Source organism: Thamnophis sirtalis, unplaced genomic scaffold (genome assembly GCF_051295495.1).
Source record: "Thamnophis sirtalis isolate CommonGarterSnake01/CBP01778 unplaced genomic scaffold, rThaSir2_p1.2 scaffold_14, whole genome shotgun sequence".
NCBI classification, from domain to species: Eukaryota; Metazoa; Chordata; class Lepidosauria; order Squamata; family Natricidae; genus Thamnophis; species Thamnophis sirtalis.
The window spans coordinates 20,990,431-21,017,277 of NW_028261394.1; the positions used below are offsets into that span (position 1 = coordinate 20,990,431).

At 44.8% G+C, this 26,847-nt stretch overlaps 1 protein-coding gene across 3 annotated transcripts; it reads right to left on the reverse strand.

Moving 5' to 3' along the window:
* Nucleotides 1-495: 495 nt before the first annotated feature.
* On the reverse strand, nucleotides 496-25,279 carry LCMT1 (leucine carboxyl methyltransferase 1). 3 transcript variants are annotated; one of them, XR_015698483.1, is made up of 12 exons: nucleotides 25,044-25,279; nucleotides 16,556-16,647; nucleotides 16,248-16,369; nucleotides 15,400-15,476; nucleotides 11,893-11,954; nucleotides 8,614-8,716; nucleotides 8,134-8,254; nucleotides 6,748-6,849; nucleotides 5,671-5,762; nucleotides 4,177-4,285; nucleotides 2,158-2,255; nucleotides 496-725 (listed from the first exon to the last, which is right to left on the reverse strand). XR_015698483.1 is itself a non-coding variant. In XM_014068931.2 (11 exons), exons 1-11 carry the CDS (start codon nucleotides 25,130-25,132, stop codon nucleotides 703-705), a joined length of 981 nt encoding a protein of 326 aa, XP_013924406.1. In that variant the 5' UTR covers nucleotides 25,133-25,279; the 3' UTR covers nucleotides 496-702. The 3 variants fall into 3 exon arrangements, 2 of the variants coding, with proteins under 2 accessions (XP_013924406.1, XP_013924407.1); XM_014068931.2 differs by lacking the exon at nucleotides 4,177-4,285; XM_014068932.2 differs by lacking the exons at nucleotides 2,158-2,255; nucleotides 4,177-4,285.
* Nucleotides 25,280-26,847: the final 1,568 nt, after the last annotated feature.

Here is a 26,847-nt window from a genome sequence, read left to right on the forward strand (position 1 = left end):
CTGCATTGGAGTCTTGTTCAATCAAATGATTGATTTATCAGAAAAGGGCATGACACGGCTTTACAAAACGTCACCATTTATTAACTCTCTCAGGGTCAGGAGTGCATCTCAATACAGCCCCCAGAAGCTGCGGCCCAAAACCAACACAATTCCCACCCCCTCAGCGGGAGTGAGAGCTTCCAGAATGCAGCCAGCTCCCTTTGGGGGGAAAAGAAGAAAGAGGAGTCCTACGGGAGACACCAAGAAACTCAAGGCAGAAGAGGGTGAAAATGCACCGGGAACATCATTTCAGGAAGGAAAATGAGGCCAGGGAGAAGGGGATTGCTGGCAGCCAAAAGGGCCCCCTGCGTTTCCCCAGGGGAAAAACTCAGCCCAGTTCTGAACCAGCCAGCAGGACAAGAACTCTCGGACATCTAGGAGGAATCCAAATCCCTTTCCGTTCATCAACACCACTTTTTTTTAGAAAAAATCCCTACAAAAGGGAGAGAGACTCGCTTGTTTTTCGGCTGCTCACAAAAAGAGTAATTTATTCAAAAGGTTGTCACGTGCCACGAACGGGGGAGAGGAGGCTGCTTGCCACAGCTCCAAGGCTCATGTTCACCTGCGCACACTTCCACGGGAGCAGGGGGGTCAGCAGATGCATGCAGAGGCCCACCGGGAGGGGGCAGCAGATTCACCTGGAGCTCCACTGGAGCAAATGCGTCACAGAGTAATGTCTGCAAGGCCTGTAGAAAGATGGGAGAAATTGGGACTTTTGTTGACACTTGACACTTTTTTAAGCAGAAAAATCTATTTCCCAAAAACCCCGATCAAGAAGTAAAGTTCTAGTAACAGGAAACTGTATCTGGGTGTATCTCTGTATCATTTTTGCCCTCAGATTCTCTTGGAATCCTATCAAACCCTCACAGAACCTTCCAGTTCCTCCCAATGCAGCCTGAAAGCCCTCATCTAAGCAGGACACTTGCAGGAAGCCCCACAGTGAGCAGACATCTTACTGGCTTCTCCTGGCTAGAAGACAGCTTTTGTAAGAAGAATCCCAGGCAGATGCTGGATCTGAGGGGAGATCCATACAGCTCTCCGGACAGCTGCTCCTCGTGAGCAGACAGCAGAAACTTGCCATTTTTAAGGATGGCTTATGAATGGAGTGGCTGGGAGTTGGGATAACATCAAGCTCACTCTTGCAGAGCAGCCTTTACAGCCATTGAACTCAATCAAGCCTTATATCTTCATCACCTTTTTACATTATTTTATGTTTTGTGTATTGGAGCTATTAAAACACATTGGACTAGCAAGGTTTTACTGGACTCATTGGTAACTTTCTGTGTCTTTAAAAGAGATGGCATAAATTTGATTTTAAATGTTTTACAAATGTTTGATTTTTGGACTATGAAGCAAAAGAATGCTGCTTGTATAAGGATTTTGAAAACTTAACAACAGATTAAGAGGTCAGAGGGATTTGGAATTATAGCTCTGAATTACTTAGAAGGTATTTTTTCATGGCAAATGGAGATTGCTAAGATTTGGAAGGTGTTTTTTTTTTTAAAGAGAATAAAAGGATAAATTGTACTTGTTCATACAAAATAAATCTGTTCTGAAGAATTATTGCTTTGAAACAGATGATCAGCAAATTACCCCTGGGCCTCTTTTTGAATGGTTTAAAGAATATTTTTTAAATATTTAAATAAGATTTATAAGATTGGCTTGTTTGACCAGAGTTAAAAGAAGTAAATACCTATATTTGCCCTTACTGGACTTTTGCTGACAAACACCGATTGACATAACATTTGACTTACCTAAGAGAGGTATTCTATTGGGAGAAGAGAGATTGTTTAGAGACAGTCACAGCTAATAAAATTACTTTTACCTGCTGGGATAAAGCGGGAAACTGCTTCTTTTTTATGTCTCTCTTTTTCCCCTTTTCTTACATTTTTCTATATTTTTAATAGTTTATATTGATTTTTTTTTCTTTTCATTTATATTTATTAATAAAAATTATTTGGGGGAAAAATACTGACAAGCCAAGACACATGTGGACCAGTTGCCTCCAGGTATAGCGAGAAGCAACAAATGCCACTTGGTCTGGAAAGGTCCAAGATCAGACCGCCTGTACTAGTCCTTCAAGCTCTGAAGCAAGAGACAAGAGAGGGAGGACCATACCTAAATTCTGGGAATCCTTGATAGCCCAGCACAGGCAGTAATGTTGCATGAGCTGCTCAAATGGTTCCTTCTCATCCAGGAACTCAAGTGCCTCTATCCTGGAAGGAAGGAAGAAAACAAGACAGGTGGTAGCAGACACAAGCTGTATTTAGAGAGGAGCTACCAGGATGGATAAGAGCCAGGATCAAATTCCTAGCTAGGTCCAAAGCTCACAAGGAAGCTTTGAGCCAGGCCTCCTTGCACATATCAGCCCAACCCAAAATTCACGACTTTTGATGGGGGCCAGTCCAAGGAGCCCAACAGAAGAGTCTGGTGGTGCCTCTGAACGGCTGTATCACAATCTGTGAGTTGAAGAGCCATATTAAGAGAATAATAGATAACAAACCAAACATTCTGAAATTTGGTCTCCACTCAAAACCTATTCTTCAGTTTTATACTACAGTTTTTGAAAAACAACTAAGAGTGGATAATTGACGTGCCCTCTGTGCGGGCTACAGAGTACCATGAAACCAACAGAGCCAAAGTTTTGCTCAACAAAACCCAGTCTGTATCCCCATGGTTGAGACCTTTGAAATTGGAGTTCAAAGGAAACCCTTAAGACACACACCCCAACATTGCTGTATTTACCAAGTACTTAGATCAAAGTTTTATACTGGTTTGTTCCTTTTTCTTCCAGCATTTTCAGGTTTCATTTCCTCACCAAAGTGGGTAGCTGACATGATCTGAGTGTTATCCTACAGAGCACCCCAAAATCAATTTGGCTCCATTGGACATTTTCTTTTTTAAAAAATATCAAGCATGCACAGTATGTAGCATTTTAGTTATAAAATCTCACGATAAAAAACGTCATATGATCAGACTGAAAGTCATTCAAATGTATTTCAACAGCTTTAGACTGATTTAGTTAAAATACGTAATAATATTTTCAATTATTCTATATTAAGTGTAAATTTAATGAACTGATTACGAAGTAATGTAGTTCAGTTTACAAATCCCCCGTTATTCTTTTTCTCTTTTCTATTAGGTAGGCACAGAGTAACTTTTCAGATGCTTATTATCTTTTCAAAGCATTGCACTGTTACTGTGGGGCCATTAAACTGTTCCAGCAGAGTCAATTCCTTAAAAGCAGGATTTTACTTTCCTGTGCTTTTAATTCCACAGGGCTCTTTGCTTTGAGGAAGACAGAAGCTTCCCAATCACAGGGGCATTTCATCAGCTTCGGTCAAGTCTCATCGTTACAGTGAGACCAAGGAAAAACCCTGGAACTGACCATTCTCACATATCGAGCAAATCCTTTAAAAAAAAAAAAACTACTAGGATAATTTTCTGATCTGAGCCTGTCTGAAGGAAACCAAACATAACTTTGCAAATTCTTATGTTATAAAACTTTAAATGTGAACGAATCTAAGTCATTTGTAAAGTAGCTTGTATCATAGTATCATCATACAAAGAACACACATTTTCTGTTAAATAGAACAGAGGTACATAATTATATCTCTCTGTTCTGTACTATTTAATGGACATTTGTGAATAGCAAACATTTCTGCAAATTATTCTGTTAAAAACAAGGTTTCGTTGCATCCCTTTCTACACCAATGGGCCAATATTTATTCATTGACAACTAATTGTAATCCCACTATCAAAATTCTCCAAATAGAACAATTGCTGTCTTTCTCCCTGGCAATAAGACTAAAATTTATTTCTAGATCACACAGTATTCATTTTTCCAACATTTTCTATTAACGTAAGAAGCATCAGTAAGACGCATTAGTGTCAAGTACAATATGTGTCCTGTCCATTATCCTCCTTTCATCGAAATGTGCTTTCCAACTCAGTCACTCTCTTAGATAGGAAACCCATCCAATGTTTTCAGTCCATTAAGAAAAATACAAGTTGTGGGTTCTCCGAGTATATCAGTTACCCACTTTTAGAGAGGGGAAGAGATGGGAAACCTGGGCTTGAAGGAACAAACAGCAAAAAACTTTGGCAAAGGTTTTGGTTGTGGATGTGCAAACTCACCAATTCAGGAACAGAACGTTCCGTTGAACCCTGGAATGTTCCGTTCCCCCTCCAGACCTTGTCCTTCCGGGGGCAGTTTCCTGAGGTTATCAGTGAGTTCTGCACATTCCTAGTTTGGGGCGAATATAACAATGTTTTTAGATGCTGCATCTGAATTCTGAGTTGACATTTTGGTACCTTTTAAATACCAGGATAACCAATTAAGGCTTACTGGAACAAAAAGTATAAAACTATTATTACACTTTAGTGCCAGCTGAGGCCATATTGGTTCTCAAGTGGTCGGTAGTGTTTGTACTTTTAGGTGAGCACAAAACCTTGCCTTGCTGGAGCAAAATGCTACAAAACCAAAGAGTATTTCATGATTAATTTCCACTCCACAACTCTTTGCTTATAGGAAACCTCTGGAGTTTGTCTTCTTTGCTTTTTAACATCTACATGGATCCTCTGAGATGACCCATCTAAGATCAAAGAATCAGCAACATTCAGGAGAATTGGACATGCGTTCTGGAGACCCCTCTGGAGCTCCACAGGAATGCTTCTGCTCACTCAGTTCGGCAAGCCATTCAACCTCACCTGGCAAAAGTAAATGGAACCTCTCTTACATGCACTGGTTAAGACTACACTGCAGGATTGTTGTCTTGTGTTCCAGGTTTGGCAATTTTAGGAAAGGGGGGGAGGAGTTAGGCAATTTAAAAATACATCAATTTTTCAACAAATAGATCATAATTTACATGGAAGAATATTATCTATTTACTTCCAAATTAGGTTTCAAATGAGAGCTCCTGTTTTGGAACAAGGCTAGTTCGAGTACTGAAATCCCTCATTCCAGTCCAATCTTGGGACCTTCAGATCAGCATCAGGTGCCTCACTCTGTGGCCTGTCCTTTCGTATGCTCAGGCTGGGAGAGCTTAAGAGCACAGCACCTCCACCTATCTCTACCAAGCATGTGGCTCATTCAGTGCTATCTGCCATCTGTTTCTCCTGTAAACAAACATGTCAGGGATCACCCTAAAATGCACGATAAATATAGAGTTTCGGATATAGCAATAGCACCTAGACTTATATACCACTTCACAGTGCTTTACAAGCTCTCTAAGCAGCTTACAGAGTCAGCATATTGCCCCCAACTATTTGAGTCCTCATTTTACTGACTTTGGAAGGGTGGATGGCTAAGTCATCCTTGAGCTGATCACGATTGAACTCCTGACTGTGGGCAGAGTTAACCTGTAATACTGCATTCTAACCACTGCACTACCACAGCTCTATAATATATAAACTATATAGTGTAGTTTAACTCTAAAACTTTATCATCATTATCTTTGTGGTCTTTGTCATCATTATCATCTTGGCTCAAACCATAGTCAGAGGAAGTTCGCCTTTTCACTGAAGATTAACACACAGTTTACTGGGCTGCTTCAGTGCATACAAATATACACCTGTGGGTGCTCTCTCTTTCTCTCTCTCTGAATAAAAATAGCAAGAAGAGAAGCTTACCTTTTGATCTCATCTGGTGGCAAACTCTGATAGACCTTCAACATATCAAGACCATTTACTGTTTCCCAGCCATTTTGCAGGAATCGTTCCTTCTGCGAATGAAATGCAGGAGAAAAATCTGTTAAAGACAGATTTTCCAGGACTCAAAAAGAAGATAAATCACTCAAAAGGTTACCCGCCTTTCAGCTTAATATTTGAGTTGGGCAAGATACTAGAAGAGGCTGTGGGGTCTGAGTTCTTAGAAAAAGATGTCACCACACAAAGAATTAACAGTCTGAGAGATCTGGAAAAGATTTAGCCTTGAAAATTCCTTTTCAATTTTCAAAAAATTATCCTTTTTTTAACCTTTAAACACCTGAAAGGATGTCACAAAAAAAACAGTCATGACCTGCTCTCTATCTTTCAAGGTAATGATGGGTAAAATAATGGATAAAACATCAAGGAAACCTGGTTGAACATCATGAAAAATCTTCTCACAGAAGGAAGAGTTCAACAGGAAGCAGCATTTAAGGAAGAGCCGAAGTGGCACCTCCCAGGGATACGGTCAGTTTACATTCCTGCTCTCCCTCTCTGCATGCAGGGAGTTAGACTCAGCGGTCTAAATGGTCCTGACCAACTCTACACTCCTAAGGACAAAAATGGTGCAGCTCTCAGACCAAGAGGGCCATCAGGCCAGTCAGCTGGCTTTTACATAAGGTCAGCATGAGCAACCCCCTTTTCTCAAGCCTGGCACCTCTCCAAAACAAGGTCTGTTATGGCAGCGGCACCCAACCTTTTGGGTGTCAGGGATCGGTTCTGTGGAAGGCATTTTTTCTGTGGACTGGGAGGCTCATGGTTTCATGTGCTCCTTGGCTCTCGGGCATGTGTGGATGGGGTTTCGCTTGTTTGTGCAGCCCAGTTCCTGGCAGGCCACAGACCGACCCCGGGGTTGGGGACTCCTGTCTTATGGAATGGAACATGTAGAGCAAAGCACAGGGTAAAGTTGGGACTTGAATGGAAGCACGAGTGTTTGGACAAAGCCCCCCTCTTTTATTGGGGGGTTTACTAAGCTGAGTCCCACCGTCCAGGAAATCTGACCTGGGTCTCCAGAGATCTGCAAGCGTCTGCACCCACCAGCTCGCACTGCTTACTCTGCAAGTTCTCAATCATGATCTGTCCAAAGCGATCCAGCATATTCACCTGGAAAGGACACAGGAAGGGTACCTTGCTGTCTTACCATTCAGAGCACAAGTGCACAAACGAGCACCTAAGAGGCTGTGTCAGCTCCAGCAACAGTCTGGAAGAGTGAGGGGCTTTGGGGTTCACCTCTGAAATTCATTAAAGCTGCTCAGGCTTTTCAGGGTTCAGTGTAAACTCCAAAAGGCATTCCAGAGCCGACTTGCTAATTTCAAGACAGCTCTTAAAAGAGCAGCATCTTTCAGGCCCATGTGGAATCCTGGGAGTCCTGGATGTTCCAGCAGGTAGTAGAAAGATGCAGTCATCGTGCAACATTCACAGGGTCCACAATCCTGCTATACCCGTATCTTTTTAATCTCTGCAGAACCTCCCTTTCATTCTTAGATGCACCCCTAGAAACCAGATTCTCACAACTCCCAGCTGGAATAGCAAACATGCTGGGCACTGTGAGAACAGTAGCTACAGTTCTCCTAAGCTTGGGATTTGAAGCAAATATCCAATGAGGGCTTTCGTGCCAGAGCTTCCCACTAGGCGGAATGTCCTGGAAGCTCAATAAATGCAAACAAATGGCCAAATCTGGTTTTTCAGTTCCTGATGAGACTGAAAGAGTTTCTTCCCATTGCAGAACACACAGGAGTGGGATCCCAATACTTGGAGGACATCACTTTTTTCAGTACTTATATTGCCTGACACTGCACAATTGCTGGATGTTGTACAGATTTTTAAAATAATAAAAATAATGCTCACAGAGCCACTCAGTATGACCCCAATTGTCACCACACTCCGATTTGCAAAGGGGTCAGTCTAATAATACTGGGGGGAGGAGGCAAACAGAGCTTTTATTTCCAATTGCAACTGCTTTCATACCCAAAATTGCAGATTCAAATCTGTCACTTGCACCTTTCTGAGAGCGGTTTATCCTTTTCATAAGGATGCAGCTTGCATCACTGTTAAAATGCCAGCACGTTAAGACTCCACAGATTAATATTTAATAAAAAGTAAGGTTGTTTCCAGGTCTATATCTCTGAGTTCAACCACCTCTGACTCAGAAGCTCTTCTTCTCAAGAAATAATTAATCCAGTTTGAGAAGATCTCTCCTCTTGTATTGTGTGGGAAGCAATGCAGAAATAGCAAAATTCAAACACGGACCAGAATAATGTCTTGCTGGGGGACCGTCTTTATAACCTCACCAAGCCCTAACCCTGAAGCAGCCATGCCCTGAAATGAGGGCACCTCTACTGCACACGGTTTGGACACTGAAAGGGGCAACAGAGGAGCCTCACTTACCTGCTCATAGTTGATAAACATGGCAGACCGAAATGTGGTTGCCACCCACTTAATGAGGTCAATCGAATGCTCCATGGTCATGTAGATCAGCACACATTCCGTCATCAGTAGTGTTGGCAAACTTTTAAACAGGGAAAGAAGAAAGGGCAAGGGATTGAAAGAATTCAGGATCTTCGATTCTAGGTACTGCAAGAAGTCCTGAAAAGATTGTCTTGTGTATCCAGAAATTCCCTTTGTACAATTGTAATTTATTCGAATTAGCTGCCACCCGACTCTAGGCCATAAAGCCAAGAATACAAAGGCAGAATGTGATAAATGTAAAAGAATAAAAGAATAAGAAACCAAAATTGATGGCATCTCAGGGTAACTATAGCAGGGCCCCCAACCACCCGAGCCAGGACGGGAGTAGAGCCAAGTCTTTTAAGGGTTCCCCGAATGCCATCAGGATGGGAGCCATAGAGATTCTGGTGCCCATCTTACTTTGGATCCATGTTGCATTTCTTCAGCTGTTCTTCCAGTTTGGGTAGATCTCGAAGATCACCTCCAACAATGGCATATCGGCTGGTGTCCAAACTATGTGCATCTGCAGAGGATTCAACAGGGACAGCTATTTTTAAATGCTCCCCAACTAAGGACAATGACAGCCATGTCCCCAAAAGCAAGTAAGGAACCTTGCAGGTCTTGGGGTTTCTGACTCCAAGGCCCTTTTTTCTCCATCTGTTTGGGGGAGGGGGTCAAAGAGGTTGGCAAACCCTTTTAACAGCCAATTCCCTCTAAAGGACTCCCTGAGGAGCAGCTTCAAATGTCCACATCTTTCACAGAAGGAAAACTCTAAAGCCAGCCACAGATCCTCTTGCTTTCAGAGGCAGGGAAATAACATAAAATAAATTATTTTAGGGCAACGACATTGCATTTCACCTTTGTCAGAGAAGTTGATATTGATGGCAGCTGAGAAAGTCTACAGGCTTGAGCTTTGCAAACAATTTGAAGGATTTTAATCTCAAGTCCAAACAATTTGGAACCACTTCCTCTCAGAAATCATGTATGTTGGGGGGAATCAAAGATGGGGGGAGGGGAACCCCCTAGAAAAAAACTGGTAGACATTTCCCTATGTTCTGTAGCCCATCCCACACTGAGATGTTACTATCAATGAAAGTAGGCATTTTATGGAATACCTAGGGAATCTATAGAATGCCAAAAATGGTACATCAAAGAATTTAACATTTCACACATTTCCTAGGCATTCTATGCAACACCAGAAAGCAAACCATATAAAATACTTCTGCTAAAATGCCATTCTTGCCTTGCTTGTTGCAAAAAGTTTGTCAATAATGGTATTTTTTTCTTGTTTTTTTCAATTAGAAAAGTACCATTTTTTATTTGGCATTCCTTCCTTCATTTTCAGATATGTATTTCAATAAACGATTAATCTTAACTGTAACCCAAACCCTTTTGATGGTTCTCTTTTCATATTTTGCCTAAATAGTTCTTGTCATTCTGCATAAAGCCTAGGTATTATATACAATGCCTAGAGAAAGTATATAGCATCTTGAAATAATATAGCTTTCATACTTGGCCTAAAATGGCTACTCTAAGGAAAAGAAGAATTAGGAGCGACATGACAGCAGTATTCCAGTATTTGAGGGGCTGCCACAAAGAAGTGTGGAGTCAAATTATTCTTCAAAGTACCGGCGGGTAACACAAGAAAAAACAGATGGAAACTAATCAAGGAGAGAAGGAACCTGGAACTAAGAAGAAACTTCCTAACAGTGAGAACAATCGACCAGTGGAACAGAAGTTACCTCCAGAAGTTATGCGGGCTTCATCACTGGAGGATTTTAAGAAGAGTCTAGACAGTCTGAAATGGTCTAGGTTCTCCTGCTTGAGCAGGGGGCAGGATAAGAAGACCTCCAACATCCCTTCCTGCTCCATTCCATCACACATTCTTAGATTTTCTAGGCATTCTGTACAATGCCAGATTTTCACACATTACTGGTAATATACATAAGTCAAACCCTTCACCCCCTTTTAATATTGTTTTATTGTATTATTACAAAACAAGAGTCATACATTATTTGGGTACAGTGGTATTTATTCAAAATGAACTAGAGTTTATTAACACTTAGATGATTTAGCTTAATTATCAAGTTAGAACTTTGAAAATAAAGAAAAAAGTTTGTCAATATGATTTGTATATTTGTATAATATAATATTGATAAACAAAGTTGCTTAAATTATAAAATTTCTTATAAACAGCTGCACAATGCTTAAATTATTTGATATATAGCAAAGGTTTCTTTCTTAATAGTAATAGTTACTTACTGTTGTTTATACATCTTAGAAAGCTACTTCTCAAAAATGTGTATCTCACCCCATCTTAAAACACACTTAAATCAAAGTGAAACACACATTTATCATCTCAAGCCAAGTTAAACCCTGCTGCCAAAACAAAAGCAGGGAAAACATTTTTGTAAACAGGGTCATATACTGAGGGATCTTGCAGGAAAAAGATGTTCCCACTAAGTAAATTGGGGGGGGGGGGTGGAATTATTTTTTCTTTCAAGATTCCAAGGAACCTGCTTCTCTGAGAAGCGATCTGGGACTCTCCATAGTTGCTTCAACCCTCTGCGGGCATACCATTTAATGAGAGAAGAAATTCGAACCAACCAACCTTTTTGATGGTGGTGGAACAGAAAAATGCTGCCAGGCAGGACAGAGATCAGTGGGAGCTCAGAGAACAGCCAAGAGGATGGGTGTTGAGAGGTGAAGAGCACGAGTGGGAGGGGTTGGGGAGGCTGACTTAACAGTTGGAAAACCAAAGCACTGCAGTGTCTCAGTCTCCTTCTGAACAGCCCAGGAAAGGCAGAGGCCACGCGATGCAGCCAGTGTACAGATGTACTGCTATGCAGATCTGCAGGGACTTTTCAAAGGGCTTGTATATACTTGACAAAACCTGAAGCTTTGCTAAAAAAATGTGACGACACAATAAGGCTGTTCTTAAAATCTATGCTGCCAGTGCTGATAACTTGCCACAATGGTGGGAGGGGACTAGGTGGGGCGAGGGAGGGATGACCGACAGATCAGTCTTAACATGAAGTGGTCAGGGACTGTGCAAAGATAGCACCTACCTTGGCAGAAAAAAAGGAAGGACCAGGCCACTGGAGGAGTGTCAACAAGCAGGAAGCACATTCCCAAACTCTTTTATGGGCCTGCTCCTTTCATGATTTCAGGAAAGAGAAGCCTAGCTCAAGCCCTGCATCCTTTCAGCAGCTGCAGGTACAAGCAGAACTTGCTGATTTTGTGGGAAAGGGGGGATTTGAGGGCACCAAGCCCTGGAAGCCAAAGTCTCATGGAAGGACCAGAAGGCAAAGAGGATTTCCAAGGGGATTTGATCCCAGTTCTAATCTTGGTTAGACCCTGGAAGAGACTGCCCATTACAAATTCACCCGTGTCACTATCTACAGTCACGATGGGAAGCCTCCCCAGTGATGCCATTGCAGGGGTGAGCAAACGTCTCAGGTCTTTCAACACAACCCAACTGACTGGCTCCTAAAGCTAACAAAGGTCTAAGGGAGAGACTAGTTCAGAATTTTACAGATCCATCGCTTTTTTAAATTTTGTAGCACTGAATTCCTATTCTGGTGTTGATGGGGAAGATGCAGCCGCTGGCTGGTCAAAGAAAACCAGGGAAGAACAAACAACCCCACAGAGGAAACGTGAGAGAAATCTAAAAAAGCTGCCCTACTCCAAGTGACTCACCTATGAGAACCGTCTCCCCTAAATGGCTTTCCATGATCGGTTTGGAGAGAGGAGGCTTTGATCTGTGAAGGAGGAACAGGAAGGGAAGAGAGAGCCCATGAGTCACCAGGTAAAGCGTCATCCTTCCTACACCAAAACCAGAATGGGCCTGGACTTTCTGAAAACAAGCCAAGGGAGTGGGCTGCAGGGTCACCTTCTGCACTGGCCTAAGTGAGACAAAACAGAGGCTGAGAGCCCCTCATGTGCTTGTCTGAATCAAAGGGACTTTCCCTGAGCCAAACATCCACAGGTGATGCTGGACAGGAAAGGCCAAGTCAATAGAGATGCTTTCAAGAGGAAGGAAGACGATGCGATCCTCACTGTTCAGAGTTAATGTGTCCATTGCTAGTACTGCAAATCTGTATGGCAGAAATTACAGGTAATCCTTGATTTGCAACCACAATTGAGTTGAAAATTTCTGTTGCTAAGCGAGACAATGAAGTGAATTTCCCCCATTTTATGACCTTTCTTGCCACAATTGTTAAGTGAATCACTGTGGTTGTTAAATTAGTAACGCAGTTGTTAAGTGAATCTGGCTTCCCTTTGATTTTGTCAGAAGGTCACAAAAGGTGATCATGTGACCCCGGGACACTGCAACTGTCATAAATATGAGTCAGTTGCCAAATGTCCCAACTTTGATCATGTGACCATGGGGATGCGCCAACTGCCATAAGTGTGAAAAACAGTCATGTCATTTTTTTCAGTGCTATTGTAACTGAACGGTCACTAAATGAACTGTTGTAAGTTGGGGACTACCTGTAATTTGAAGAATTCTTTAAAAGTACTTTTAGACACTTTGAGCTTCTTTTGAAATCCCAAGATCATATATTTAAGGACATTCACTCTTTTCTACCAACACAGAGAACATTCATGCAATGTTGTCTCCCCATCTTGCCAGATGCACTCTAAGCAACTTTTATTTATTTAATAAGGAATTCATTAAAGAATAGACTTCCTGGACCCGGCTAGAAATCCCTGTTCACTAACCAAACATTGCTTAACTTGGCTTGCATCTATCAGAAATCTCTGACACTTAAACTAGATAATTACTGGTAGTTTATAGATATATTAGAAAGTAAAATTATTTTCATGTTTGTCTTTGTTTTCCATTTTATTTAAGAGTTTTTAAGAATGCTTGTTTTTTTAAATATATTTCTGATTATTACAGAAATACTTTGGTCTGTGCTAATCCTTAAACCCAACAATAAGTTTTTTATAGATATAATTGTTTGGCTGATTCTATTTATAAGCTAAAGCTATCCTATTTAGACTTCTTACAGTAACTAGAGTACGCATACATGACATCATTATAAGCTTCTGTATAATTATTTGTGGTCACTTATGCATCTCTGTTTTTTATTGCCTTCTCTGGCAGCGTGATGCAAAAGATTAGAATTATCCTTTGTGTGGGAAAGGATTTCCTGTTACTTGTTTTGTTAACAGACTGAACTGATTATCTATCTGTTTGCTTTTAATTGGGTGAGAACTCACTCTCACAATTACTTGATGAAGGGAACATGCCTGCCCTTCCAGTCAGGCTTCAGACCCGGTTACAGCACAGAAACCGCTTTGGTCGCATTGATTGATGATCTTTGGAGAGCCAGAGATGAGGGACATCCCTCCATCCTGGTCCTCCTCGACCTCTCAGCGGCTTTCGATACCATCGACCATGGTATCCTTCTGCGACGACTGCGGGAGGTGGGAGTGGGAGGCACCGTGCTACGGTGGTTCTCCTCCTACCTCTCGGACAGGTCGCAGTCGGTGTTAGTGGGGGGGCAGAGATCGTCCCCTAGGCCCCTAAATTATGGGGTGCCTCAGGGCTCGGTCTTATCCCCCCTACTATTCAACATCTACATGAAACCGCTGGGGGAGATCATCCGCAGGCACGGGATTAGATACCATCAATATGCGGACGATACTCAATTGTATCTGTCCGCCCCGTGCCAACTCAATGAAGCGGTAGATGTGATGAGCCAGGGTCTTGAGGCCGTTATGGACTGGATGAGGGTTAACAAGCTTGTGCTCAACCCAGAAAAGACCGAGTGGCTGTTGTGTTTTCCTCCCAAAGATCTGACTAGTATCCCATCACTCAGGCTGGGGGGTCAAATTTTACACCCCTCAGAGAGGGTTCGCAACTTGGGAGTCCTCCTGGATCCGCAGCTGTCATTTGACCACCACCTAACGGCTGTGACCAGGGGGGCATTCGCCCAGGTTCGCCTGGTGCGCCAGTTGCGACCCTACCTGAATCGGGAGACTCTCACAACAGTCACTCGGGCCCTTGTGATCTCCAGGCTGGAATACTGCAATGTGCTCTACATGGGGCTGCCCTTGAAGAGCATCCGGCGACTTCAGCTAGTGCAGAACGCAGCCGCGCGAGTGATTGCGGGTGCACCTCGATTCACCCACATAACACCTATCCTCCGCGAGCTGCGCTGGCTGCCTGTCGATCTCCGGATGCGCTTCAAGGTGCTATTAATCACCCATAAAGCCCTACATGGCAGTGGATCTGGATATTTGAGAGACCGCCTTCTGCCAATTACATCCCTGCGACCAATACGATCCCATAGACTAGGCCTCCTCCGTATCCCATCAGCCAGCCAGTGTCGGCTGGCAACCACAAGGAGGAGGGCCTTCTCAGCAGTAGCCCCGGCCCTTTGGAACGAGCTCCCTGTGGAGATTCGTACCCTCTCCACCGTCCAAGCCTTCCGCATAGCCTTGAAGAACTGGCTCGCCCGTCAGGCCTGGGGATAAGGATAGTTACCCTTCCCGAATGATGAATGTATGTTGCCTACCATTTTATGATATGTCTCTATCTTGATGTTTGTATTCCCCCCCTTCCCAGTTTTATGTGAGCCGCCCTGAGTCCCCTTAGGGAAAAGGGCGGCCTACAAATTCTAATAAAACTATTAAAAACTATTAAACTATTCTCAATTGTTTAAAACAATCTTCTGCAAAATAATCATAGCAGCTTTAAAGGCCACCACCATGAAATTGTATCGAAAGTTTGTCTTCCTATTTTCAGATTAACGCAAAAAAAGGGGGGGGGAACGAACTATCCCTTTCAACTTTATGTGATAGCAGCTACAAGTCTATGAACTATCACTTGTCCAATATACTGACAAAAAGAATGGCACCCTTCCTTGTGTTTTGGCAAAACTGCAACTATTATGCGGAACTCTTGCTTTGGAGCAAACAAGAGATGTGAAAAGGCAGAAATGTACAAAAACTCCATCAAACATTCATAGTAGTACAGTCACATCTAATCAGGCAACAGTCTAAAAGTGAAATTTGTAAGATAGCAGATACGATTTTACATATACTCGCTTGTGTTACATCATATTTTCAGAACAAAGTAATTAAAGTATAACTATTTTAGTATCACTTCTAGTTATTTTATTCTAAAATTCTTCTCCAAAGACAAATGCATTAATTCAGTTGTTCAAATATAATACAGATTCCAGCACCTACTTGATGTAGTGAATTTTTCTTGATACTATAGATGGAAAATCAACGTCGAAGTATTTCAAAGGAAGAAGATTCTCATCCTAAAAAGTAGGGGAAAACAAATAAGTTCCAATATTTTCACTGAGGGCAAAAGAAACATCCCATTGTTTTGCTTTCGGTCCTGACTTTTGTGATTTCAAGGTTGCTAGACTAGGATTCTGCAGTCATAGTTAGGCATGTCTTTCTCCTGCTCAAACTATATTCCTAAACCGAATCCCCCAACTATTCTAAGCAAAAAGCAGGGGAAAAGATGGAAGCAATGACCCAATCGCAATAATCTGCTTGAGAGAGGTTAGATGGGTTGATTTACCCTCTTCCTGGCAATCCTATTCAAGAACATTGATTTACTAGTAAGAGAAAAAGTACACAGACTTCTAAGAGCAGAATTTTTTTACTATCATGTGCACTCTGCAAATCATGAAATGCTCAGCCATGTCCAAAGCTTAGTGGCTGCATGCTATTTTCTAGAAACAATTTTCACTGATATACACCACCAATGAAATGCTTTGTAAGTTACAGTGTGTCCTGTGAATTAGAATGAATAGCCGAATTCCCTGGAACATAAACTAGACTTATACTGTTTCGTTTTAAGATAGAAATCTGTATCCTTAAGATATTTTGGATAACAAGGCCCCATAATCCTTTCACTTCAACTATATTGGATGGAGTTGGTGACAGCTGACATCCAAATTATCTAGAGGATACCAGTTTGCCTACCGCTTCATTATATAATCAATAAAAGTGGGGGGAAAACAAAGTCTTTTAGAAATTATAATCAGAGATCACACTTGAGATAACATAAGCTATTTCACCTTTAATTTCCAAAACAGAGTATCCATGCCGGCACCAAGATTTATAATTTGGCAATTGCATTTTGTCTTTTCTAAGAAAGCCTTAAGTAAACGACCAACTCCTTGGACCCGGGCATAATACCCTTAGCAAAAAAAAAAAAAAAAAACACACAAAAAACACAATTAGTTGACATATTTTAGCTTTGAAAACATTTGAAAATGATTTTGTTAGTTAGCTCCCATCCACCACCCACCTCTTCCTTTCTTCCTTTTGCTGTATGTTCATGAAGCAACACAAGTTGCCCCCCACACATTTGTTTATAACCTACCACGGCTGATTTCAGGTGCCTTCCTTTCTTTTGGATGGCTTACAAAATATTCAATGTAAGGGTCCTTCCAGTAGCCAACACTGACAGCATACCTGACCACAAAAAGAAAAACAAATTGGATTTTAACAAATCCAATTCCATTGAAAACAAAATATTTTAAACAAAAATTATATGAATATCCATCTAAATTAGAAAAGTAGGTCTTATGCACTTTAACTAAATTAGGCTAATTAATATTGTTATTCCATGTTTAAGAGATGGCAAAGAGACTCTTCAAAATATTTATGACTTTCAGAAGCAGCTGCTGCTCTCAAAAGGCAGGTGATACTAATAGAAAAATGTGAACCATCAATCTAGGAGAAAACCACTGAATCAAAACCAAGTTTGTACATATCTGGATGCAAGGAGAGCACTAGCCTAATAGGATTAGATAAAATATCTGCTTATGGCAGAAATCAATATTAAAACATCCCCTATAAATATTTACCCGTCTTCTGTTTAAAGACATTAAGTGGGGTGCCCCAAACATAGTACAATAGATGAGGCTACCATACAGTAGTGGCCAAAATTGTGGAAAACTTTTGAGAAAAGTATATTTTTGAGGTTTGATGGCTAATAGCACCACTTTTGTTTTGGAGTAGTAGTACATAAAATTATATATAAATGGAAAAATAATTTATTCAAGAATGTGATGCAACAAAGTTTGTTTAATTATCTGTATGCTATGAAAAGTTATAGCCAAATATAGCCTGAAATAAAACCCAGTTAATAGAAGCAATCACACATTATAACTAAGGTGACCAGACGTCCCGCTTTTGGCGGGACACCCCTGCTTTTTAATGCATTTTCCCGCATCCCGCCCGCTGTTTTAAAAAGAACGCTTTTTTTGGCGCTCGCAGCTCCCGCCCATCAGCTGCTAGCTTGCTGGGCTGGCTCATCGTTCTGTTCTCTATCCTACCTACCTACAAATTTAAGCCAGCCCAGCCTGCCGCTCACTGATTGGATTGGCCTGGACTCCAGCCAATCAGTGAGCTGGCTGGGATGGAAAACGCGGCGTGCTTAAAGTTTTCCATCCCAGCCAGCTCACTGATTGGCTGGAGTCCGCTTAGCATGCCGCATGAGTCCCCTGCCCATCCGTTGCCGCTCGCATGGGTGGGGTAGCGTAGCGAGTGAGCGGGGGGCGAGCTCGCCTTTCCAGCTCCACTTCCGGACAAGCTGTGGGAAAACCTCTGCGAAAAGTGCCACCTGGGGCCGCCGCTTCTTCTCCGAACTCAGAGTAAGTGACGGGCGGGGCGAGTGAGGGGGGGGTGGCGGGATTGCCGCCCGCTGCACTGCAGCTGACTCACCCCGGGCCGGGCGGGCTGGGAGGCTCTGGGCGTCTGGGCGGGAAGAGCGCAGAGAAAGGCAGAGCGGCGGTCGACGCGACTCTGCTATTTCTGCTGGAGGAGTCCCTAGATAGGGAAGGCGGGTGGCGAGGCAGAGCAAGGGAGCGCAAACGGCGGATCCCGGGCTCATATGCAGAGGGAGCTCTCCAGGCACAGGAGCGCTGGAAAAGTGCTCCGCTCATGCACCCACCGGGACGGAGCACGCTCGCTCGCTCGCTCCAGCCCTGCCTGCCGGCACGACTTTGAAGTGTTGGCTTGCCGCTTGCCTTCCACGTCGGCCCGCGCGGAAGGCAATCCAGCCCTTTCAAAGTCATGCCGGCAGTTTAGAACTTGCCCGTCATTCAGCGAAACATATTTCGCTGAATGGCGGCCAAGGGGCAAGCTAAAGTGCCGGCATAAGTTTGAAGGGCTGGCTTGCCGCTTGCCTTCCACGTCGGCCCACGCGGAAGGCAATCCAGCCCTTTCAAAGTCATGCCGGCAGTTTAGAACTTGCCCGTCATTCAGCGAAACATATTTCGCTGAATGGCGGCCAAGGGGCACGCTAAAGTGCCGGCATAAGTTTGAAGGGCTGGCTTGCCGCTTGCCTTCCACGTCGGCCTGCGCGGAAGGCAATCCAGCCCTTTCAAAGTCATGCCGGCAGTTTAGAACTTGCCCGTCATTCAGCGAAACATATTTCGCTGAATGGCGGCCAAGGGGCACGCTAAAGTGCCGGCATAAGTTTGAAGGGCTGGCTTGCCGCTTGCCTTCCACGTCGGCCTGCGCGGAAGGCAATCCAGCCCTTTCAAAGTCATGCCGGCAGTTTAGAACTTGCCCGTCATTCAGCGAAACATATTTCGCTGAATGGCGGCCAAGGGGCACGCTAAAGTGCCAGCATAAGTTTGAAGGGCTGGCTTGCCGCTTGCCTTCCACGTCGGCCCGCGCGGAAGGCAATCCAGCCCTTTCAAAGTCATGCCGGCAGTTTAGAACTCGCCCGTCATTCAGCGAAACATATTTCGCTGAATGGCGGCCAAGGGGCATGCTAAAGTGCCGGCATAAGTTTGAAGGGCTGGCTTGCCGCTTGCCTTCCACGTCGGCCCACGCAGAAGGCAATCCAGCCCTTTCAAAGTCATGCCGGCAGTTTAGAACTTGCCCGTCATTCAGCGAAACATATTTCGCTGAATGGCGGCCAAGGGGCACGCTAAGTGCCGGCATAAGTTTGAAGGGCTGGCTTGCCGCTTGCCTTCCACGTCGGCCCGCGCGGAAGGCAATCCAGCCCTTTCAAAGTCATGCTGGCAGTTTAGAACTTGCCCGTCATTCAGCGAAACATATTTCGCTGAATGGCAGCCAAGGGGCACGCTAAAGTGCCGGCATAAGTTTGAAGGGCTGGCTTGCCGCTTGCCTTCCACGTCGGCCCACGCAGAAGGCAATCCAGCCCTTTCAAAGTCATGCCGGCAGTTTAGAACTCGCCCGTCATTCAGCAAAACATGACTTTGAAGTGCTGGCTTGCTTGCCGCGTTTCCCCGGAGCGCTCGGGCTCCTTCTCTGGGCAGAGTTGGAGCCTATCCTCCACCTCCTCCCAACGGAGGGGCGCCCTAAAAAAAAAAAAGAAAGGAGCCAAGCCGTTCCAAAGATGTGAAGGGAAGCAACGCAGCTAGGCGGAGTGAGGGAGCTTCGCTTGAGATGACCAGGCTCCCCCAAGCAGAGCCCGCCTAGCTGCGTTGCCCACACCCGCGGGGATTCAAGGAATCCGGCCAGATACCTTGAATCCCCGTGCATGTGGGCAACGCAGCTAGGCGTGGGGGGGGGGACTCTGCTTGGGATGCCGGGTCATGCTGTTGAAGACGCGCTGGACGCGGCAGGGCAGGGGCCCGCAGCCGGGAGCAGAGCCAGCCACTGCTGCAGGGATGGGGTGCCGCAGCAGCAGTAGTAGTTCCCAGTTGGGACTGGGCACCCTTAACGTAGCAACCCTGCATTGCTCGTAATCTTGAGGCACCACACGAAAGGGCCAAACATGGAGGAAAGGAAGGCGCGTCGGGCATCCAGATCGCAGCGAGGAGAAGGAGGAGGAAGTAAATACAAGTATAATAAATACAAGTATTTATTATACTTGTATTTATTATACTGTGGATTTGGTCTGCATCAACCTGCCGCCTCCCCTCACCAGGCAAATCGCGGTGAAAACTCTGGGTGAGTCTCCGCGGAGAGCTTGGCGGGCAGCTGGCTGGACTTCTAAGAGGTGGGGGGGAGGAGCGGCAGCTCCTTGAAATGGAAAAAGGCTTGCTTCCCCCTCCCCAATGAGACGCCTTCCACGATAATAGGAGAGGAGAGCTAAGAGAACAGGGCGGGGGTTGGGAGAAGGCATGGGACCGGGCTCGGATTTGCCATTTGAGAGAGAGAGAGAGAGAGGGAGGGAGGAAGGGGGAGAACGTGAGTGTGTGTATCCCTCCTTCCTTCAGCCCAACACTCTAGCCCGGCTTGGCTCCCGCTTCGTCTCTCCTGCCTCTTCGCTTCTCTGTTCGATTGTTGAAAGTGGGAGCCAAACCGGGTCATTCCTTCCAAGAGGCAAGTTTCCGTTCTCTTAGCTACATTCTGCCTTGTGATTGCTGTCTCCAGGCTCTCCTCTCCTATTATCGTGGAAGGTGTCTCATTTGGGGGAGGGGGGGCAGGCCTTTCTCCATTCAACAGATCCAATATACAGAGTTTTATTTTTTGGCCCTAAAAATATTGTCACTGAGGATGACAGAAATTTCTTCATCATTGCTATTGGCCTCAAGTAGCAAATAATTAAACATGGTTTTTAGTGTACTTAGTTAGCTATCTGCTTTTTAACATTACATGGTATCAGTTTCAAGAATGCATGCAATCCTGAAAATTTGTAACAAACTTGTTGAAGGGCCTATGAAATATTTTCTAGTTTAGTGTAGAATAAGTATTCTTAATAAAAGAAAAAGTCATTTTTATTTAATCAATTGCATTCCTGTTTATAATGGCATTAATTAACTAAACTGGAAATAAATCTATGTTTTGCTAGAGTTTTAAAATTAAAAAACCTTACATTTTGTTGCTATTATTTTAATCAGTTTTGCCAAGTGAAATTATATAATGGTTCCTCATGTCTCTGTAATTTTCTAAATCTCATCCAGAAGTACCACAGAATCTGGCATTTTCAGCAGAATGATGCTGATGCTAATAAAACATCCTGATTTTTGGTGAAAGGATGGAAAGAGGAAGGAAGGAGGAAGAGAGATCTAAAGAGCAGAAAGACAGAAGGCAGATAGGCAAGAGGAAGGAAGGAAGGAGAAAGAATGGAAAGGAAGGAAGGCTAGAAGGAAGAAAGAGGGAGGGAGGGAAGGAAGGTGAAAGGAGGAAGGAAGGAAGGGTACTTCCACTTGTAGGCCTGGGACTGAATGCAGGAGGAGTCTCTCCGTAGGATCAGCTGCTCCTCTGATCATGGTCTATGAAAATGTTACTGCTTGCCTGATGCAAATTTAGACAGATGGTGCTTTGGGCTGCCCCTCAAATCCCCCCTTTACTCCTCCCCCTGTAGAATTCAGCCCCCTGAGTTTTGCCTTTGAGGGGCATGTGTGGTTATGGCGGATGGCAGAGTCAGCTGGAGGTTGAGAGGGGATTGGGGCTTTTGTCCGCCTGTGGAGTTCTCCCCATGGACAGGATGGGATGTTGGCATGAAAGGGATCCGGGCACAATCTCACCTGTTCCAAGTAAAGTTGCCTTTTGCAATTGGCTACCGGTAATCCTCGACTTACGACCAGGATTGATCCCCCAATTTCTGTTGCTAAGGGAGACGTTTGTTAAATGATTTTTGCCTCATTTTGCGACCTTTTATTGCCACATTAAGTGAATCATGGTGGTTGTTAAGTCAGGAACATGGCTGTTTAGTGACCAAAATTACAATGGCATTGAAAAAAGTGACTGATGACCATTTTTCACACTTAGCGACCATTTTCACACTTAGCGACCGTTGTGGCATCCTCATGGTTACGCGATCAAAATGTTGATGTTTGGCAACGGATTCGTATTTCTGATGATAGTTTGAAATGGTGACAGTATAAATTATTGCTGGTGTAATACTTAACAATGGTTTTTAAGGATTTCTTTTATTTATAGAATACCTTTTTATTATTTTGGGGGGATTTTTACTTTTAAATTGTTTATAAAATGTATTTACTACAAGAAATGTTCCTTTTTGCAAATCTTTGTGATGCAATATGTTCAGACCAGGTTTATGTGTCTCAAAGTGGCTGCTATTCTATGGGCAGGCCAGGTTGGTGCAAGGCAGCTTTGCCAGATTTGGTGTGTTTCACCCTCATTGAATTTTATATCGTATAAAGAATGGAAGGAGGAAGGAAGAGAAAAAAGGAGGAAGGGAGTGAGTGAGGAAAGAAGAGGATGGAAGGAGGGAGGAAGGAAGGAAGAGAGGGAAAGAGCAGAAGACAGATAAGGTGAAGGTAGATAAGCAAGAGGAATGAAGGAAGAAGTGAGGAGTTTCGAGGAGAGGGAAAACATTTAGTGACCAAAGTTACAATGGCATTGAAAAAAGTGACTGATGACCATTTTTCACACTTAGCGACCGTTGCGACCATTTTTCACACTTAGTGACCGTTGCGACCATTTTTCACACTTAGCTACCGTTGCAGCATCCTCATGGTCACGTGATCAAAATTTTGTTTGGCAACAGATTCGTATTTATGCTGGTTTCAGTGTCCTGGGGTGACCTTTTGACAAAAAAAATTTTTTTTAATCAAGCCCCCCCCCCCCAAATGGGAAGACGTTTTAAGGCCGTAATTCACACTAAAGGTTACCCAAGTAAGTATTACTTACATGGTGATAATTTTTGTATATCTCATTGATCATTTTTGTACATCTCATTTTTTTCTATGTGTTTCACTTTTATTTTTATAACTGCTATTCTAATAGCAAATCCTTCAAAGGAGTTATTGCATTACATTCTTGATTAAAATATCTTTCCATTGATATATAATTTTATGGTACTACTCCAAAAGAAGTGGTGTTATTAGCCACCAAACCTCAAAAATACTGTACACCTTTCCCAAAAGGTTTCCACAATTTTGGCCACTACTGTAGTGCTGTCGAGAATAGAATGATTACTCTGTGGAACTATGATTTGGAACATACAAAAATTCCTTAATTGATGCTGGCTGAAAGTACAGGTAGCCCTCAACTTATGACAATTGAGCCCAAAATTTATTTTGAGACATTTGTTAAGTGAGTTTTGTCCCATTTTATGACCTTTCTTGCCTCAGTTGTTAAGTGAATCACTGCAGTTGTTAAGTGAATCTGGCTTCCCCAATGACTCTGCTTGTCAGAAGACTGCAAAAAGCAATTACTTCGTGGTCTAAGGGCACTGCAACCGTCATAAAGATGAATCAATTGTCAAGCATCAGGATTTCAACCACATGAGCATGGGGATGCAAAGATTGTAACTCTGAAAAATGGCCATGTCCCTTTTTTCAGTGCCGTTGTAACTTTGAACGGTCACAAAATGAATGGTTGTAAGTCGAGGGCTACCTGTACCCTTGTCATTTTGGCAACCAAGTCATGCTGTTGATTTATTACCAGCTTCTGATTATCTACAATCCTAATCCCCCCCCCTAATATTAGTTGTATTATTAATACAACTAATAAATAACATAAAGTGACCAGACGTCCCGTTTTGGCGGGACACCCCCGCTTTTTAATGCATTTTCCCGCATCCCACCCGCTTTTTTAAAAAGCACGCTTTTTTTGGCGCTCGCAGCTCCCGCCCATCAGCTGCTAGCTTGCTGGGCTGGCTCATCGTTCTGTTCTCTATCCTACCTACCTACAAATTTAAGCCAGCCCAGCCTGCCGCTCACTGATTGGATTGGCCTGGACTCCAGCCAATCAGTGAGCTGGCTGGGATGGAAAACGCGGCGTGCTTAAAGTTTTCCATCCCAGCCAGCTCACTGATTGGCTGGAGTCCGCTTAGCATGCCGCATGAGTCCCCCGCCCATCCGTTGCCGCTCGCATGGGTGGGGTAGCATAGCGAGTGAGCGGGGGGCGAGCTCGCCTTTCCAGCTCCACTTCCGGACAAGCTGTGGGAAAACCTCTGCGAAAAGTGCCACCTGGGGCCGCCGCTTCTTCTCCGAACTCAGAGTAAGTGATGGGCGGGGCGAGTGAGGGGGGTGTGTGGCGGGATCGCCGCCCGCTGCACTGCAGCTGACTCACCCCGGGCCGGGCGGGCTGGGAGGCTCTGGGCGTCTGGGCGGGAAGAGCGCAGAGAAAGGCAGAGCGGCGCTCGACGCGACTCTGCTATTTCTGCTGGAGGAGTCCCTAGATAGGGAAGGCAGGTGGCGAGGCAGAGCAAGGGAGCGCAAACGGCGGATCCCGGGCTCATATGCAGAGGGAGCTCTCCAGGCACAGGAGCGCTGGAAAAGTGCTCCGCTCATGCACCCACCGGGACGGAGCACGCTCGCTCGCTCGCTCCAGCCCTGCCTGCCGGCAGGACTTTGAAGTGTTAGCTTGCCGCTTGCCTTCCACGTTGGCAATTTTTTTAATCAACCCCCCCCCCCTCGGTCAAGGGTGTCCCTCTTTTCCAATCTGAAAATCTGGTCACCTTAAAATAACACCCTTCTAGATGGCTGGAGAAAAAGGAAAGAATCCGAGGTGCAAATCTCCCTCCAGCCATTAAGTGTCGCTCTTCTCAAGCGGGAGCTGGGAAGGGCCAAAGCTGGGAGGGAAAGGAAGGCCGAGGGTTGTGAAGGGAAGGGGGCAGCCAGGCGGTCGCTCTGAGGCAGCAGGGGGCCTTCCTGCGCTCTGGCCGTAGGTTTTCTTCAGTCAACAAGCGAGGGCTTTGCACGGGGTCCTTTCCAGGTGAGCCCCCCGCCCAGATGTCCCATCCACCACAATGGACGGAGCTCACGGAAGGCATGAAACGGGATTGCAACCGCCTCGGCTGAGCCAAACTGCGCCGCGTCAGTCTCCCATCCCGGCCTGCGGGTTCCAAGCCCCTCCGCCAGGCGCTACCGCCCCCTGACTGGCGAGCCACAATTCGCCCGCCCCGGTTCAGCGGGCCCTGCCGGGCGAGAAAGGGGCCTCCCTGCGCCCTGCCCGAGCCGCTTCTTCACCGCTTGCAGTGGGAGGCGACGTCGCAGGTGCTCCGCACGGCCTCGTCGAAGACGTCGGTGCCCACCAGGTCTCGGGAGGTGCCGGCCATGGCTGTCGCGGCTGCTCAGCGGAGGGACGCCAGTGAGGAGCGCGGGCCGCCCATGCCGGGCCGACGCCGCCGAGGTCCCCTCAGAGCGCGACGCCGCCGGAATCGACCAGCAACGCGCTCCCCCATTGGCCGGGCCAGGAAGCAGCCCTTGGGAGGCCGGAAGACGGCATTCTCCCCGCCCCTTTCTCTTCCTATTGGCCAGGCTGGTGCCGGTGGCTAATCAAGGGCGATACGGGCCATATCGCGTGTGGTGCGAAAAGCAAAGTACGCCGGGAATTGTAGTCCTCTCCTGAAAGGGGCGTGTTTTCTGCTAGAGAACGGAAACAGCCCCTCGACATTATGGGGATTTTAGTCTTACTCGCGAGGACTGTCGAGAAAGGGACTCAAAGCTGCAGGGATCCGTGTGTTCCTCGTTTCCCACGATCGGCTGGCCGGTGAAACAACCCCCCTTTTTCGCCATCGTGTCACATTTACATACTGTATTGTCAATGTTTCTCAACTTGAGCAACTTAAAAATGTATGGACTTCAATTCCCCAACCAGCCTGTGAGCTAAAATTTACACAACCGAAGGTTACTCGTATTAAGAAATACTGAAAGCACAATATACACATGAAGGTTCGCCGAAAAACCCGTGTTTTAAAGGCTTTCCCTAATAACAGGGTCACGGCTGATGGGCTGGTCCGGAGGGTGAGTGGGAGCGTGTAAATTATACAGTGGGTCATCAAATCCAACAGGAGACTGACATTGCATGTCCTATCCGTCATTTCATCCGGCAGGAGCAAGACCTGCCTTTTCTGTTGTGGTTTCCACCTTCTGGAACATGCCCCCACTCTTCTGTCCCCCAATCCTGTCCCTTCTGGAAAGCCCATGAAACATGTTTTTCCAGCAACCTTGTAGATCCATGGGGATCCTGCGGGGTGGCTGCAGATGTTAGGGGACTGTTATTTTCCCACAATCTTTTTGTAACGTGATGTGGAAGTAGGAATGGATTTCCAGAGAAAAATTGCAGTCTACAGGAACCAGGAGCACCACTCAGGTGACCCTGAGGACACAGATAAGCCTCCAAGTGCTTCAAAAAGGATGCAAATGGCCAGCTGTTTGCAAGGAATAAAAACCATTCCCCACTACCCTGTCAGAGCTGAAGAAGCTTCTTGTACGAGAAGCCAAACGTCTTCAAAAGAAAAAAAACAACTAAAGTCCAGTTGCCTCTTGAAAAAGCACCTTTGGAACAATCATGACCTGGATGACAGAATCTCTACAGATTTTTTTGAACATGCTTTTATTTTTATTCATGGAGTGCCATGCTAGTTTGCCTCCTTGTGGTGCACCCTGGATAGCACGGTAGTGTGAACCAAAAAACTAGCAACAAGTGGCAGCCAGATTACATTGAAGAACTGGCAGTTAACAGTTGGCAGCCAGGCATCTTTTTAGAACTCCTGGCTCTCTAAATACATGGCAAACGACTAGCAACAAGTGCCACCCAGACTACATTTCCTGGCTCTCTACAGATAAACAACTGTAAGTCCATGTATTTGCCAGACGCTAAATAAATATTTTTATTCATGTTCCAGAGTTTTAAAGATTATACTATTTTAACTGTTATTGTGGTAACACATCGAGATGGGCTGCTATGGTTTGCTAAATAAACTTGCTTAACTGAAAAGATCCCGCGCAACTTGCCTTTGCAAACCCAGTCTGTTTCCCCTCGCATCCC